At 47.6% G+C, this 14,720-nt stretch overlaps 2 protein-coding genes and 2 non-coding genes across 5 annotated transcripts; all 4 read right to left on the minus strand.

Annotated features, from left to right (window-relative positions):
- Positions 1 to 466: 466 nt before the first annotated feature.
- On the minus strand, positions 467 to 2,990 carry RASL11A (RAS like family 11 member A). Of its 2 annotated transcripts, XM_058689127.1 has the most exons (4): positions 2,777 to 2,983; positions 2,274 to 2,330; positions 2,082 to 2,161; positions 470 to 1,187 (listed from the first exon to the last, which is right to left on the minus strand). In XM_058689127.1, the coding sequence occupies exons 1-4, from the start codon at positions 2,898 to 2,900 to the stop codon at positions 720 to 722; spliced, it is 729 nt and encodes a 242-aa protein (XP_058545110.1). In that variant the 5' UTR covers positions 2,901 to 2,983; the 3' UTR covers positions 470 to 719. The 2 variants fall into 2 exon arrangements, with proteins under 2 accessions (XP_058545118.1, XP_058545110.1); XM_058689135.1 differs by lacking the exon at positions 2,274 to 2,330 and having other exon boundaries at positions 467 to 1,187; positions 2,777 to 2,990.
- Positions 2,991 to 10,496: 7,506 nt separating this feature from the next.
- On the minus strand, positions 10,497 to 13,961 carry RPL21 (ribosomal protein L21). The gene is made up of 5 exons (XM_058689145.1): positions 13,877 to 13,961; positions 13,545 to 13,606; positions 12,850 to 12,962; positions 11,712 to 11,862; positions 10,497 to 11,528 (listed from the first exon to the last, which is right to left on the minus strand). The coding sequence occupies exons 1-5, from the start codon at positions 13,941 to 13,943 to the stop codon at positions 11,439 to 11,441; spliced, it is 483 nt and encodes a 160-aa protein (XP_058545128.1). The 5' UTR covers positions 13,944 to 13,961; the 3' UTR covers positions 10,497 to 11,438.
- On the minus strand, positions 12,679 to 12,805 carry LOC131490004 (small nucleolar RNA SNORA27). The gene has a single exon (XR_009250899.1). It is a non-coding gene; the product is annotated as a small nucleolar RNA SNORA27 (small nucleolar RNA).
- On the minus strand, positions 13,076 to 13,146 carry LOC131489931 (small nucleolar RNA SNORD102). The gene has a single exon (XR_009250834.1). It is a non-coding gene; the product is annotated as a small nucleolar RNA SNORD102 (small nucleolar RNA).
- Positions 13,962 to 14,720: the final 759 nt, after the last annotated feature.

Below are 14,720 nucleotides of genomic sequence, written 5' to 3' on the forward strand. Positions count from 1 at the left end.
GAAAAAGAGGGGAATGGACCCTTCAGATGCCCTGTCAGATGTGAGGGTCGGGGAGGCAGAGCAGGAAGAATTTTTCACCGCTCTGGGTAGGGTGTGGTTACTGACCTAAGGCATGTTTAGTTTTTAGAACAGGGTGGAGAGGATAAACCGGCATTTGCACCAACAAATAAAACTGTTACTCCTGTTTGTAATTTTGTAGCACCAGCAGATAATGAACCCCTTTCCTTGAAAATCACATGGTGTCAATTTCATGCCTGTGGCAAAGCGCCCTAATTAAAGACATCCTACAGTTGCTCAAGTCTTTCCTCCTGCACATTCTTTCCTTTCTCCCACAACAGATCCCCCTACATCAACCCCCTTACCGCAAGACACCAACAGGAGTTCAGACTGAGGGCAAGTGTGGAGCCGTTCTGGGCTCTGGTGCAAGTATGATCTATAAAAAGACATTTAGAAAACAAGGAGCCATGTTGCCATTTTGCCTTTAATGGAAAAGTGGCTAGCAGTTACAGTAAAAAAAAAAAAAAAAAATTTAGTTTAATAAAAAAAACAAACTATCCAACTTCTAGGCAATCACTGAATTTTCGGAAACACACATACACTCGAAAACCAACGGTCTGTATAAAAATAAACTTTGAATGTGCGGCTAAAAAGGGAGATCCCCAGTCTTTTCGGCTGCACAAACGGGCAGTAAAAAGGAGGCGAGTCTGGGTGAGCCGGGTTCACCCCAGCGCAGAGGGGGCTTTGACTTTGGAAGACAGAGCCTGTTTGAAGCGCCTCTTGAGGTCTTGCATGTTGGGAGAGCGCGGCCGGGGAATGATGGAGGCTCTCCTCCTCTCCCCGCTGACGCCGTGCGACTTGCTCACCTCTTTGCAGAGGTGCTGAAACACATTGCAGACGTCCTCGTAGTTTTCACTGGTGGAAATTTCAAGGAACAGGCTGCCCAGCTCGTTGGCTAGTTGAACGCCATCACGCGTTTGCACCTGCCGGGCATGCAGAAGGTCCCCCTTGTTGCCCACGATGACGACGGGGACCCTGCCGTCAGGGTGGACCTTCCGGATGTGCTGGTAGAGGGGGCGGATGGACTGGTAGCTGTCGTAGTCCGTGATGGAGTAGACCAGCAGAAAGCCGTCTGCCCACTGCATGCACCTGGACAGCGGATCAGCTACCTGGAGGAGGTTGTCTTGGACCTGAGAAAGATCAACACGAGTCTGGATCAAGGAAGCCCGCAGTGGGAGCGGACTCAAAATAAGATCAAAGGGACCCTCGGGAAAGCAAGTTCGAAAAAGAAATCGTAAGTACAGTTTTCAGACTCTACCTAGCTTCTGCGGAAGGCGGCTCTGGCTGCGGGGAGAACAGATTCTCCGGCCAGGTCCCTGCCTGGGTTATTTTATTGGCTGCCATTAATGCTGGATCCTTCGGCCCCCTGCTTGGCAGGTATTCTGTGGTGAGCCCTGGCTGACTGAAGGATGACTTCAGCGAGAACTTTCAAATGCGAATGGCACAATCTTTAGGGAACTGGGAATAAACAAAACTTTGAAAACAAGCCAAGATAAATATCTTTTCCCAAGCCCATAGAAATATTTTTAGCATGCCCTTTTTGAGAATGTTACAGAAACAAATTCCTTCTTTCTGTTCTTCCACTAGACCTTGCCTCCCTAGAAGGGAGTGCAATTAATAACTCGTTAATCAATTACTAACTTGAGGGAACAGTTAGAAGCACGTCAGCAGTCCCTGCTAGGGGAGGAGCCCCTCCCCAGAATCCCACCCCAATCATTTTGTTAACGGTTTCCTGGCCCAGTGCTGGAAGCTGGGGCAGTGACGCCCCACTAGGGTTGTAGAGAAAGGTCAAGCATCTCTCTCCTTTGGAGGTGACGGACACCAGGATGCTGCCTCCCTAACCATCCACCCACCCTGCCCAAGCCCCCAGGAGGGTTTCTAAGCCCCCACCCGGGGACAGCCCACTTCTATATCTAAAGGCAAAACGGGTGTGTTTAGACATCTTGCTCAAGCCTGGGAGCCCCCCCCCCCCCCGGCCCCGGGGTATGCAAGGTGGTGAGCTGTTTGCTTCTGGCAGTCCTTACCTGGATGCCCCCGGGGGTGTCCTGAATCTGCAAGGATAGCTGGTCCCCCTCTACATAGACGAGCCGTGAATACAACTTGCCTGGAGAGTGAAGGAGAGTTTGCTTTTAAATTCCTAGCCTCCTATCAGGAGAGAGAAAGCCGGAGCTCGGGGCATGCAGCCACGGAAGCAGAGAGCACGAAATTATTCTAACCTGTATTCGGTTCATAATCGCCGATGAATCTCCTGGTGAGGAAGCGCACGATCATTGCTGAAAGGGAACCATGGGGAAGTCCGCTAAACGACTGGAACCAAACAGTCACCCCGGACGCTCTCGAGGAAAAGGAGGGGGCGATGGGCCGCAGGACAGCGGGTACTGCCCCAGTCCTACGGCTCTGCAACACCCAGGGTGCGGCCGTCGCGGTCTCCCGCGCGTCGGGGTGTGACTGCAGGTGCCCGGCCTGCCGCACCAGCCCCCCGCCATTCTCCAGCAGGTGCCAACCCGGGCGGGAGGGAGCCCTGGAGTAGACAACCCCGGGGAAGCAGCGGGAAAAGCGGGCTGGCGGGGGAGAGCCGGGGCCCGCGCCGAAACTTCCAGGTTCCTCCCCGCGCTCCACCCCGCCTCCCTCCGCTCCAGAGCTCCGGCTCTTCCCCGAAGCCCGGTTCCCCGCCCCCCCCCCCCACCCCCTCCCCGGCGCGGCCCCCCCGGGCACTCACCGCTCTTGCCCACGCGGCCGGCGCCCAGCACGGCCAGCTTGATGTCCTTGGGCGGGAGGCAATCGGAGGAGGACTCGGGGATGGGCGCGAGCAGACAGTGCCCGGACATGCTGGGCGGCCGCATGGAGGGCGCGCCGGCCGAGCGGGACCCGCCGCCGAGAGCGCAAACCCGCCGAGCCCGGCCGCAGCGCCGCGGCGGCCAGCAGAGCGCGCGGGGACGCTGGAGCGCGGGCACCGCGGCGGCCGGCGCAGCGCGCGGGGCTCCGCGCGTTTTAAAGGGCTCGGCGCGCGCGGTGGGGGCGCGGCGGCCGCCTCCGGCTCCTCCTCCTCCCGCCCCTTCCCGCGGCGGCCGGGAGGGGACGCGCTGGGAGAGCCGAGGGGCCGGTGGCCGCGGGCGTGCGCGCCGCCTAGCCGCTTGACGCGCTGTGCGCGGCTCCCGCCTGCGGCCCCTGCAAGGACCGCCCCCGTCCCGCGAGTGCGTGGGAGGCCCCGCGTCAGGCTGTGCCTGCGTAGCCCTGGAGGCCCCTCCTTCCCGCAGAGACGAACCCGGGTCACTGGGCCGGTGGGTGAAGCTGAGATCCCCGTGAGCTGGAGGAGGAACGAAAGAGGAAACGGTGCACTCGGTCGGGTGTCTCCGCAACAACGGGAGGGATAAATTCCTGTTGAGTGCAGTGGCCCTGTTTATTTCCAAAAGGTGCTAAGGGATGACATTAATAGGGAAGAAAGAGGGGGGTGGAGTCCTGCATTCGTGTCAGTATAAGGGAACTCGGTCACGGTGATCTGGCTCCGGATATGTGAAGGCCCCTTCCGGGCAGTAATTGTTTGCCACTCGGCCTCCCCGCCCGACCCTCGCCCCTCGCCCCTCGCCCCTCGCTGCTGGCCTTGGCTGAATCCATTCATTAGGGAACCACTCGGCCTCCCCGCCAGACCCTCGCCCCTCGCTGCTGGCCTTGGCTGAATCCATTCATTAGGGAACCCTCAATGCACATTCCGTCCCCTGGGAGCTTTGGCTCTGGACTGATTCTCCATTGCTCTCTGCACTTGAGCCAGGCATTTGCTTTATTACTCAAGTCCTAAAATGAAGGTTGGTGAGGATGGGGAGTGGAAGAGGAGGACACAAAAGGGAAAAGTGGCCTGCTCTCGGGTTTGGGGAGCCCACCGTCGGAAGGCAGAAGCCTTGGGATTTTATCCTTGTAGGTTCAGAACTTCATGCTTCTGGCCTCCTGTGTACCCACCTCAAACGTCCAGTTGCCTGTTGGGCGGCCCCACCCTTGACGCCCCTTTCTCTCGGTTGAGTCAGTTGGCTTTGGCTGCATGACAAACTGCATGAAACTTAATGGTTTAAAACGACAATCCCCCACAGTTGCTCACAAGTCTGTAGGTCAGTGGAGGGGTTATCCTAGTCTAGGCCAGAATCAGCTGGCCTAGGCTGGGTCCTTTCACGTATCTGCGGAGAACTGGCAGGGGGTGGGCGGTGGCGGGCAGGCAGTCAGCTGTGATGGGGGACGAGCAGTGACGGAGTCACAGGTCTCTCCCCACCCCGCAGGCTGGCCCGAGTTTGCTCCTGTGGCGGCTGGGCAGCGAGTGGAAGCAGAAGCAGAAAAGGCCTCTTGAACCCCAGGCTCCATGGTGGAACCCATCACCCCTGCTGCATTCCGTGGGCCAAAGCGAGACACAATGCCGGCCCAAATTCAAGAGGGCAAGATACACCCCACTCCTTAGTGGAGGGAGCTGAAGTCACACTTGAAAGGGCTGAGTGTATGCAGAGGGGTAGAGAGTGGGATCCATGTTTGCAACCAACCACACTAATGCATGTTCCTTCCGGCTCCCCACGTGTCCCGACCGGCAACCTGTGAGCCATCCTTGATTCCAACCACTCTCACTTCCGAGTTCCACCATTTCTACGGCCTGCACACCTTGGTGTCTCCCCTCTCCGTCCCACTGCCGTCCTCGCTTCTCAGTTGACTTCTTCAGGGCTCCTGCAGTAGACTAGGAATCTCTCCTCTCTCAGATTTCTTTGATCATTGCTGCCACCCCCAGCCCTGTCTCCCAGTTCCTCTCTCTTGGGAGGCCCTTGGCAGCACGGGTCTCAACTGTCACTTTCTGTTCCACTGGTTTCCTGCCTGTCTCCAGGAGGGCAGAGACTCTCGTTTGTGCCTTTAGCATCAGCACACAGTGGTAGCTGGGACTTACAAGGTCCTTTGTTCACGGACCGACTTTCTGAATGAGTAAGTGAGTAAATGATGTCTTCCCTGTGTGAGCTGGAAAGGGCAGAAATCGTATGTATAACCATCATCCAAATACCTCGGTTTTGAAAGCAAAATGCTCTCAAGAGAAAGTGTTCCAGGAAGTGTCCTGGGATGAACTGCCGTATCTCAGTTGCACGGACCTTTGCCGGCTCACAAGGCAGTCTTTTAAACCTCAGTTTAACTGGAAAGATTTGAAGCAGGGCGCCTCCTTCCTCGACGGGGGGAAGGTACCATAAAGACAGCTACTATTTACAAAACCTTGAAACTATCTGGTTCCAAGGGTCCTTCAGCTGCTCAGTAATAGGTGTCCAAGTTGTTGTCTCCCAGATTCTCTTGGCTCTCCTTACACAAAAGGGCCCCTGCTTCGCCAAACACCAAGTCCTCAGCAAAGCAGGGAGGGTGGGACTCTATTCTTTGGTCTCTTTTTTATTATGACAAAATAATTCTCAGAACCCGCAGACTTTCTCTTATCTCTGAATCTCCAGAGCTGAGAAGTTGAGAGTTTATCCAAGTATCTCGCAAAGACTGGGACTGCCACTCCCTTAGGACAATCGTCGTCCCTTCCCAGGAGCTAGCAGGCACACTGCTTGCCCATTAAAAATCAAGAAATAGAAGAGGGGATCACTGTGGAGCAGGAGTCCATGGGACCTGCCACAAACACCCCTCACTTTCCCATTAAAATGCAGAACTCTCAAGGGAAAAGAGAGCACTTTCTTGGCTGAATCTTGGGCTTATCTCTTCACCTCACATTCCCCAGCTCACATTCGGTCAGAAATAAGATCGTTTTGATTTAAGGTCACCCAATAAGTAAGATTCCTAAGACTGTTCCTCTGTCCACTGATGATTATGTTCCATTTTGCATTCATGTCGCACCTTTGCTCAGAGAGCTCAAAATGTTATTCTTTGCATTTGCAGATAGATAATCCATGACCTTTTAATACAGACAATATGTTACCGAACTGTTACTGAACATTATAAATAGCCTTCCTAAAATGGTTGCAGCTTGTGTTCTCTTTCATTTTGGATTTCTTTGTGTCCAGAGTGATGTAAAATTGCACTGCAACCAATAATTCACAGGCATACTGAAGTGGTTTTAACATAATGGAGATGCGTAGGCACAGATGTAGACACACAAATCCTGTGGGTGTTTAGAATAAGTGTGAGGGGCAGAATTTGGGAATTTGCAAATATCAGCCTCAGGAAGTTATTAACCCTTTACCAGCCAAGTAAGCTTGATTTCTAGCCCTCAGGCAAAACTTTGCTGAGGGTACTTGTCTAGTTCAAGAACATCTCTCCCCCCACTGCCCATCATCTCCTAATATCAACTATCTTTCCTGCGTATCCTAAATCCTTGAACACTGAGCTTACTGGGGACTCACAGACTACCTTTTGGTAGTATTCCCAGAATAAAAATTGTGCTTCTGTACCAGCTCCCTACTTTATTTCAATCTTCAAAATTATTGAAAATCTAGTCATTGCAAAGCTCTGTTAAGTGCTGGTACAAAACACAGAGAACAGCTTTGTTACCATTTACTGAGGAGACAAAGTATAAGACATTCCCGCCTGCCATCACAGACATCCCCAGTGAAACAGTGAAATTAATTCCCTTTTATAAAATTGCTTAATTTACAAAAAAACTTCTCATATTTTTTCTTTAATCTTTTTTTTTTTTTTTTTTTTTTTGGGCAGAGTGTGAGCGGGGGAGTGTTAGCAAGAGAGGGAGACACAGACTCTGAAGCAGGCTCCAGGGTCCAAGCTGTCAGCACAGAGCCTGACATGGGGCTTGAACTCACGAACTACAAGATCATGACCTGAGCCAAAGTTGGGCGCTTAACTGACTGAGCCACCCAGGCGCCCCATTTCTTCCTTAATCTTAGATTAAGCCTGTAAAACGGGTTAAATATCTCCTAAATTGAGATTCAGACAAGTTCGGTACCTTACCCAAAGTCACAGAGCCATTCAGCAGTAGACGCCCCAGCCCCTCTGATGTCCAGTCTTGGCACTTCCCATCAAGGTAGAGAACAGGATGGAAAACGCACCAGTCGTGGACAAGGAGTGACAAAGCAGGTCAGGGTGCCAACTCCCAGTACAGCTACAACGGGAAGAATTAAATCTGAAGGGGGCGGGGGTGGTGGTGGTCATCAGGGAAAGCTACGGGGAGAAACGGCCTGGTCTCTGAGCTTCAATGATATTTGATAGGTGGAAGCACAGAGAGCAGGAGAGAGCATGTCAAGCTGAAGGAAGAGCATGAGCAAAATCATGGAGGTAGAAAGTATAATTCAAGTTCGGGGAGCTGGCAGACTCCAATATCAGGATGTAGCGTGATCCAAGAAGTTGGCGACCCCGCCACGGACGGCAATGAACGCTACGCTCGCTCGGGAATGTATCTGGAGTCCATGGAAAACCACTGAACTGTTCTCGAGGAGGGAACAATATGTAACTGTCAGTGCTAGGAGCATGTGAAAAACAGAGTATCATCTCTGCTCCCAAGGATCTTGAAACTATTTACTTACTCATCTCCCAGAAGCAATTCTTCTCGATCTCCTTCTGGCTCAGGAGCAAAAAGTTCAATCACATCTTCCCTTGAGCTGAGCCATCATCATCACCCCATCTCAGAGACAACAGAGTACCTCACTGCATTTCTTTTCCAAGTCAAATGATTTCCATACATTCCAGTCTTGCTAGCCAAGTACGTATGAGAGCATTTTCTCTGTGCTTTTCCCGTTTGGGGCTTCCTGAGCTAGCCTGTCGGTTACTCCTCACCACGCACTCTGGCAGTTTGAAAAGAATCACAACACAGAAAGCCCGGGCTGCTCACTCCCTCCTCTGCACACACTTTCCACCTCAGCAAGAACAGCAAGCAGATGCTGCCTCACCGTTACTCAAAACCAAATAACCTGTCGAGCACATTCCGTGAAGGTTTTCGTACGAACAATACCAACTGTTTTCCTTTTCAGCGGGGATGGGACAAATACTGGTCTTCCAAAGCCAATTGTTTAAAATTATTTCTCTTGCGCTCAAAAAATAAACCTGCTTTGTTTATATTTTTCCTATTTCTTTTCCCACCAGAGTACAGAGAAGATCCTATAGACACCAGTGAGAACATCAAAGAGATATCAAACCGTGGGGCTTTTTTTCCCCACTACCACAGAGCGTGACAAATTTTATTCAACCCTCGGGATTGGGCTCAACTGAACAAAAACAGAGGCCTTAAAAGACACCTAGCTAGATGAGAAAAGAATTAAAAGTTCAAGGAGCCAGGCACCTTCACTTATGGTCATGGCTCTAACTGAAAAACAGGGTGAAAAGTTTTATAGTTAGAACATTTTCCTTCATTCTCATCAAGTGTACGAAAAGGGAATTGCATGGTAAGAGATTCACTTACAATTTCACAACCTGTAACAATTACTCGTTTTTAAAAGGACCTGCGTTTCAAGGCGGGTACGTAATCTACCAGTGCACACACACATTACTCAAAGCTCAGGGAACTGGATGCAATTTATTTCACCAGTAATAAAACCCCTCCAAATGAATCTGTGTGTCTATGCAGGATATCAAGATGGAGCTGCCCAAGAGGAAGCCGGAAATACAGTCGGAGCTTCAGAGAATGTGAGCTCTGAAATTTGAGTCTCAAGTGTATTAGAGAGGACTCAAACTTGAGCAAGCACCTCAACCACCCAGAGAGGCTGTGAAGAGTGCTGGGCCCAGCCCCGGAATTTGATTCAGTAGGCCCACATTTTTAACGAATTTCCAAAAAACGTAGATGCCATGTGGGGAACCATACTTGAGAACCACTGGCTTGGGTCATGCAGAAAATACAGAGAATAGAGACAGATGCGGAGCATCACGAAGCCAGAAAAACGGTGCAGAGTCAGACAGGCAGAAAAACCTGGGTGAAGTAGGATGGCAGAAGCCTCTGGAACAGAAAGTTAGTCGTTGGCACGTCAAACATCAAGGAGGTAAAATCAAAATTGGCGTGTTTGGTGACCCGAGAGGAGGTTCGTAGGAACGGTGGGGGCAGAAGCCAGATTTGCACCGGGCGCTAGGAAATTAAGTTACAAACGGGACAAGGCATGCACAAGAGAAGCGGCTTCATTTAATTTGCCGGCTGAAGTCCAGGAAAAGCAAGCGGAAAGGGTCAAGGGTACGAGATCCAGGAATAATCAGCGAAACGAGAGCAGACGCATGTCAACACCAACGTTCTCCCCTCTGCTGTCCCTTTACACACCGTGCCGTCCTAGCTTACCTTGTTTGACACAGCTTGAAGTCTTAACTGCTCCTCCTAGACGGTCATCTTTGCAGTTTGTCCCCACTTCTCTGGTAGAGTAGGTAACAAGTATTCCCTACCCTGAGAATGTTAAGTTGATAACCACCCCAACAAAATGTACCAAGTACAAAAGCAAGCGTGTAACTTGGCTTATCTGAGGCACCGTAAAGGTAGCGTAATTGAATTGGACCTTGGGCTCAAGGAGTGGGAGGTCAGAAAGGCAGGCACCGACCAGACGATGTGGGTTTTTACAAGGCCCTTGAGAATCTGGAGGTCGGAAAGACAGTCAAGACACAGCCAAGACTGCATTAAGAGGCAAAGGGAAACCAGGCAAGTGCTGCAGGAGGTGAAGCCAACTCCATAGTGAATGCAGTGTCCTCCCACCAAGTTAGCAAAGACTGAACCAGAAGGGTGCGGACACCGGCATTTTCCTTCACGGGAGGGCAAACTAGTGTAGTCCTTTGGGAAAACAATTTATTCTCAATGAATTGGGAATTTGGAAAACACATCTTAGACTCCACGCTGTGTGCGAAGAACGATCTTTAAAGCGTCGTCCGAAAAGCCCCAAATGCCTTACGTACATTCGCAGGACCACCGCTGCCACGGACTGCACTGCACCCCAGATGGGAGAGCTCCTGGGTCCTGATGAACTGCCCTAAGGCAACTGCCCTAAGCCAGCTCTCCTTGCGGCCCTTCTTCCCCTCAACATTCAGCCTCGCCAGCCCTCCCGCACTGAGCGCATCTTGTCCTCCGCCAGGCCTCTTCTCACCAGTATGTCATGGGGGTCGTGGTTTAACAGGAAATCACAGGCCCTGAGTGCACAAAGGACCTCCGGGAACCATGTGGTCCAATCCCTATACTCCTGTGGGGAACACCCTTATTTCACAGGGGACAACAGAAAGTGAGGTTAACACGAGCTGCTGGAAGACAAACCAAGAACTGTTGAGGTTTCTTGAGGTTTCCACAGCATGCGGGAGATTTAAATAATCCCGGAAAACAAGATTAAACGAATGAGAAAATGCACATCAAAAAAAAGGACAGTGCTTTCCTCATTAATCTCAAGAGCATTCATCAAATGCTTATTATGTGCCAGGCCTTAGGAGTGCAAAGTTACGAAGACAATCTCTAACCTCAGGTGTGATGGGGAAGACAAGTTTTTAAAAATTATAAACACTGTAAAAAAAAGCAAACACATCTGTCGTGGTAATAGATATAAGGGATTTAATTCTATCATCCCAAAGCAGATTTTCTCCTTTGATTCCAGTTTCATTCCTCTCCTTTCTCCTTAAAATACATTAGGAAAGGTTCACTTATGACATGCAAGGTGAACAAAGGACAATCAGAAATTCACCAACTTTAGAGAGCACAGGCAGTCTTGGGCAAAGGCAAGTGCAAAGGACCTGGGGCAACAAAGAGCGTTTCCAATAAACAAATTTTTCCTAACACCATATAGAAAAACACTTAACAGGAAATGACAGGGAAGACAATTTATAGTGGGAACCAGAATGCTTTAAACAATCTTTTTAAGTAATGGGCTTCAAATGGAAGTTCTTTATCCTTAAAACATAGCTACTTATGACTTAATACAATTACAAGTACTCAACTTTCCGTGCTTAAATGCAATCTCAACAGATAACCTTTCATTTGTTTTTAAAAAAATCTTTTTTTCTTCGTGATTTAGAGGAACTATTTTCAAACTACTATAAAATATGTTATAGGTACTATCTGGCAGTTCCTAATCAATTGAGTATATTGTACAATAAACCACATCTTTCAGCAAAAACAAAAACCCCATCATATTTTAACGTTTGTTTTTGAGACTCTAGAGAGAGCACAAGCAGGGGAGGGCAGAGAGAGAGGGAGACACAGAATCCAAAGCAGGATCCAGGCTCTGAGCTGTCAGCACAGAGCCTGACACGGGGCTCAAACTCATGGACTGCAAGATCATGACCTGACCCAAAGTAGGATGCTTAACTGAGTCATCCAGGTGCCTCAAAACCCACAAAATTTGAATAAAGCCATCCCCCAGTGAATTCGGATATAAAGTTTGCTTTAAATACTTCTTTGGGGAAGACAATACCACGCTGCTACTCAATTAAAAGAAACATTTGTACAGTCTTGATGTCTTTTATTTTTTTTACATTTATCACGCCATGAATTCATAGGGAATGGGTTCCAACAGCTCAGGCTCCTTTCCATTGGTTCTCACAAAGTGTGCTTCTCTGGGTGGGGCAGGCTATTAAAAAAAAAAAAAGGCAAGGGAACAATCATGTAAACTACAATCATCAATTTCAAAGTACTCTAGAACCAAAAAAAAGTAACAGTCAATTCATTAACTTTCATATAAAAGAAAATGACCACTGAGCAAGTTTTAAAATTCCCAAGATCAATACCAAGAAGCCATCTGCCAAGCACTCACCTGGCGCTTCAGTTGAACCCAAGTACCTTTCTCCTTGGCTTCCTTCTTTTTCTGATCATTTTCCTTTACGCGCTTCAGGAAGCTGTCTCGGCTCTTTGAGTGCTTAATGTGCTCGATACGTACATTAATTCTCTTAGCAAGAATCTTGCCCCTGGAGAACAGAAATTCCTATAAATGCTCCAGCAAAAATGTAACAAAGTCCAAAAGCACTTCTGCCAATTTCATTTATTAAAAAAAAAGAAAAAACAAACATTAAGGGCACCTGGGTGGCTCAGTCAGTTAAGTGTCCCACTCTTGCCACGATATCCTGATTTGGGAGATCAAGGCCCACACTGGGCTCTGTGCTAACAGCGTGGAGCCTGGGATTCCCTCTCTCTCAGTCCCTCCCCTGCTGTCATGTGCTCTCTCCCCAAAATAAACAAAAAAAACCACAAACCATTTAAAATAAATCAACCACGGGGCGCCTGGGTGGCGCAGTCGGTTAAGCGTCCGACTTCAGCCAGGTCACGATCTTGGGTCTGTGAGTTCGAGCCCCGCGTCGGGCTCTGGGCTGATGGCTCGGAGCCTGTTTCTGATTCTGTGTCTCCCTCTCTCTCTGACCCTCCCCCGCTCATGCTCTGTCTCTCTCTGTCCCAAAAAAAAAAAAAAAAAAAAAAAAAAAAAAAAGTTGAAAAAAAAAATTAAAAAAAAAAATAAAATAAATCAACCACGAACCTTTTACCAACAAATAGGATTAAACAGCAAGGTACAGCTAACTTACAATCATTTATTGATCATACTGGAAGAGGCGTTGAGGCAAACACCCATTTGTAAGCTTTCTTTTAATGAGGTGACAGACCTTAATACTAAATAAGCAAAACCAAATCGCTAACTAGATTTACATCGTGTTACACATCCTTTTATACTCTGAACATCAGAGTTGCTTAACACCGAGTTCTAATGAACATTTTTCATTAGGTCTAGTTCAATTTGTTTCCTCTGACAGGATACAAGACAAACACCCAGTTTGCTTGAGTTTTGAAAGGATATTTCCTTTGCCCCACTTGAATGACCAATAAAGACACAAGTCCAATTGGCAAAGTGAAACGGGGGTAAGAGGGAATACTAATCAGCTAGAAAGAAACCAGACATTACTTACTTAACTTGTTTGTTGACAACAATGCCAACAGCATGCTGGGTAACATTGTAGACTCTTCCAGTTTTGCCGTGGTAACATTTGTGGGGCATTCCTTTTTGAACAGTGCCCATTCCCTGTTAAAAGGAGATCAAAGTTATGCCAGCAATTTTCCCTTCTTTTTACATCCTGACTCTTATTAAAGTAACTAAGACACTCTTAGAATTTTTCTTTTAAATGGCAACTCAAGAGCTTTCAGAGCCGGTGAAATGGGTTTTTCACATTGCTTTAAGCAATCAAAAAGACAATCATCATTAAGCTCTAGAGCACCAGGATTCATTTAAATACCCATTACAAAAGAACGTAACTTTCACCGTTTTTTAAAAAATAGCAATCTCCATCTTCATCAACAATTAAATTCTGTACTAACGTATCATTCCTTTCCACCTTAAAACACCTGATTTTTCCACTACCTGTTAACAAACAAGTAGTAAGAAAGTTTTCAGATTCAAGAATAGCACTTTAAAAACTCTGGTTTCTGGAAGTTAAATGAGCCATTCTACACTTATGAGCTCTTATTTAGGCCAAAAATTTCCCATTTAGGAGAATAAAAAGTCAACAGGTAAAATACAATATACACTAGTATCTGAATTTCAGTATTACACTTTTCTAGCTTCTAATGTTGTTCTGTAGGTTATTTACCCAATTTTAGAATTTACCTTGATGTCCACAATATCACCTTTCTTGTAGATTCGCATGTATGTTGCCAAAGGAACAACTCCTGTCCCCCAAAAAATCAGTATAGTTAGTATCAAGATTAAAAAGTCCAGACTAAAAAATACATGTAAGCTTACTAGCTTTCAACATACTCTTATCTTTGACAGTTGTATTTTTAAAATCTTGTTGACAAAAAACAACTATATGAAATTTATGCTTTTTATTTACTACAAAGAACAAGTTAGGTAGATGCTGGTTAATTAACACCATTTATTAAAAACACATCATATGAATATATACTATGTTTGCTCTCAAGAAGGAAGTATCTACTTACCATGTTTTCTAAAAGGCCTAGAGAACATATAGCGAGTACCTCTCCTCTTTCCCTTTGTGTTGGTCATTTTGGCGAATTACTGAAAACAGTAAGTATAAAACATCAAACAAAACCGCAAAATTGGTAATTGTCTTTTTAAACAAAAAAAACCCCAATCAAACCCCGTAAATTTCAAATGCTTGCTTTACAACAAAATAGTCTAAGTTGACTCACCAATTATTTCCCATAAAGGATAAAACCCCATCATTTTGGCATGTAGGATCTTCACGCAAACTGCCTAAGTGCTATTAACACTAAAGCTACGAAGACCTGAATTTTGGAACCCACACCAGTACTTTCCCTGTTAGAACATAAAACACAAAACTTCTACCCCGCTTCTGTAGAACCCATCTGAGAATGCCAAAGGCACTGGAATTACTGACTGGACAGTAATTTACCGTTGGAGAGCAAAACAACTCAACCCTACATTTTTAAGTGGTGGATTAAACCCCTTCTCTTATTGAGATAATTTTTTGTGACCCCCTATCTCTTACACAGGGTCATGTCTACAAAGCACTCAGCAACTTTTTTTCAACATTTTGAGAGAGAGGGAGCTTGCAGGTGCGAATGGGGGAGGGGCAGAATCTGGAGCAGGCTGCAGGCTCCGAGCTGTCAGCACAGAGCCTGACGTGGGGTCCGAATCCGAACCCTGAGATCATGACCTGAGTCGAAGTTGGACGCCCAACCAACTGAGCCACCCAGGCGCCCCCACCGAGCAACTTCTAGTGTATGTGTTTAATATTAAGTGGTAGTTAATTTATCGCTATCTAAGAATTCACATATAGGCATTTCAAATTGCATCTTT

The sequence above is a fragment of the Neofelis nebulosa genome, chromosome 1 (assembly GCF_028018385.1).
Source record: "Neofelis nebulosa isolate mNeoNeb1 chromosome 1, mNeoNeb1.pri, whole genome shotgun sequence".
In the NCBI taxonomy this organism is placed as follows: domain Eukaryota; kingdom Metazoa; phylum Chordata; class Mammalia; order Carnivora; family Felidae; genus Neofelis; species Neofelis nebulosa.

Excerpts from the sequence above, each read along its gene's own strand:
- RPL21 (XM_058689145.1), bottom strand. The coding sequence starts at position 13,943 with ATGACCAACACAAAGGGAAAGAGGAGAGGTACTCGCTATATGTTCTCT. Across the intron at positions 13,607-13,876 it reads TAGGCCTTTTAGAAAACATG|GAGTTGTTCCTTTGGCAACA; the intron begins GTAAGTAGATAC and ends TTTGGGGGACAG. Across the intron at positions 11,863-12,849 it reads GTTGTCAACAAACAAGTTAA|GGGCAAGATTCTTGCTAAGA; the intron begins GTAAGTAATGTC and ends TCTGTTCTCCAG.
- RASL11A (XM_058689127.1), bottom strand. The coding sequence starts at position 2,900 with ATGCGGCCGCCCAGCATGTCCGGGCACTGTCTGCTCGCGCCCATCCCC. Across the intron at positions 2,162-2,273 it reads CGATTATGAACCGAATACAG|GCAAGTTGTATTCACGGCTC; the intron begins GTTAGAATAATT and ends TTCACTCTCCAG. Across the intron at positions 1,188-2,081 it reads ACACCCCCGGGGGCATCCAG|GTCCAAGACAACCTCCTCCA; the intron begins GTAAGGACTGCC and ends GATCTTTCTCAG.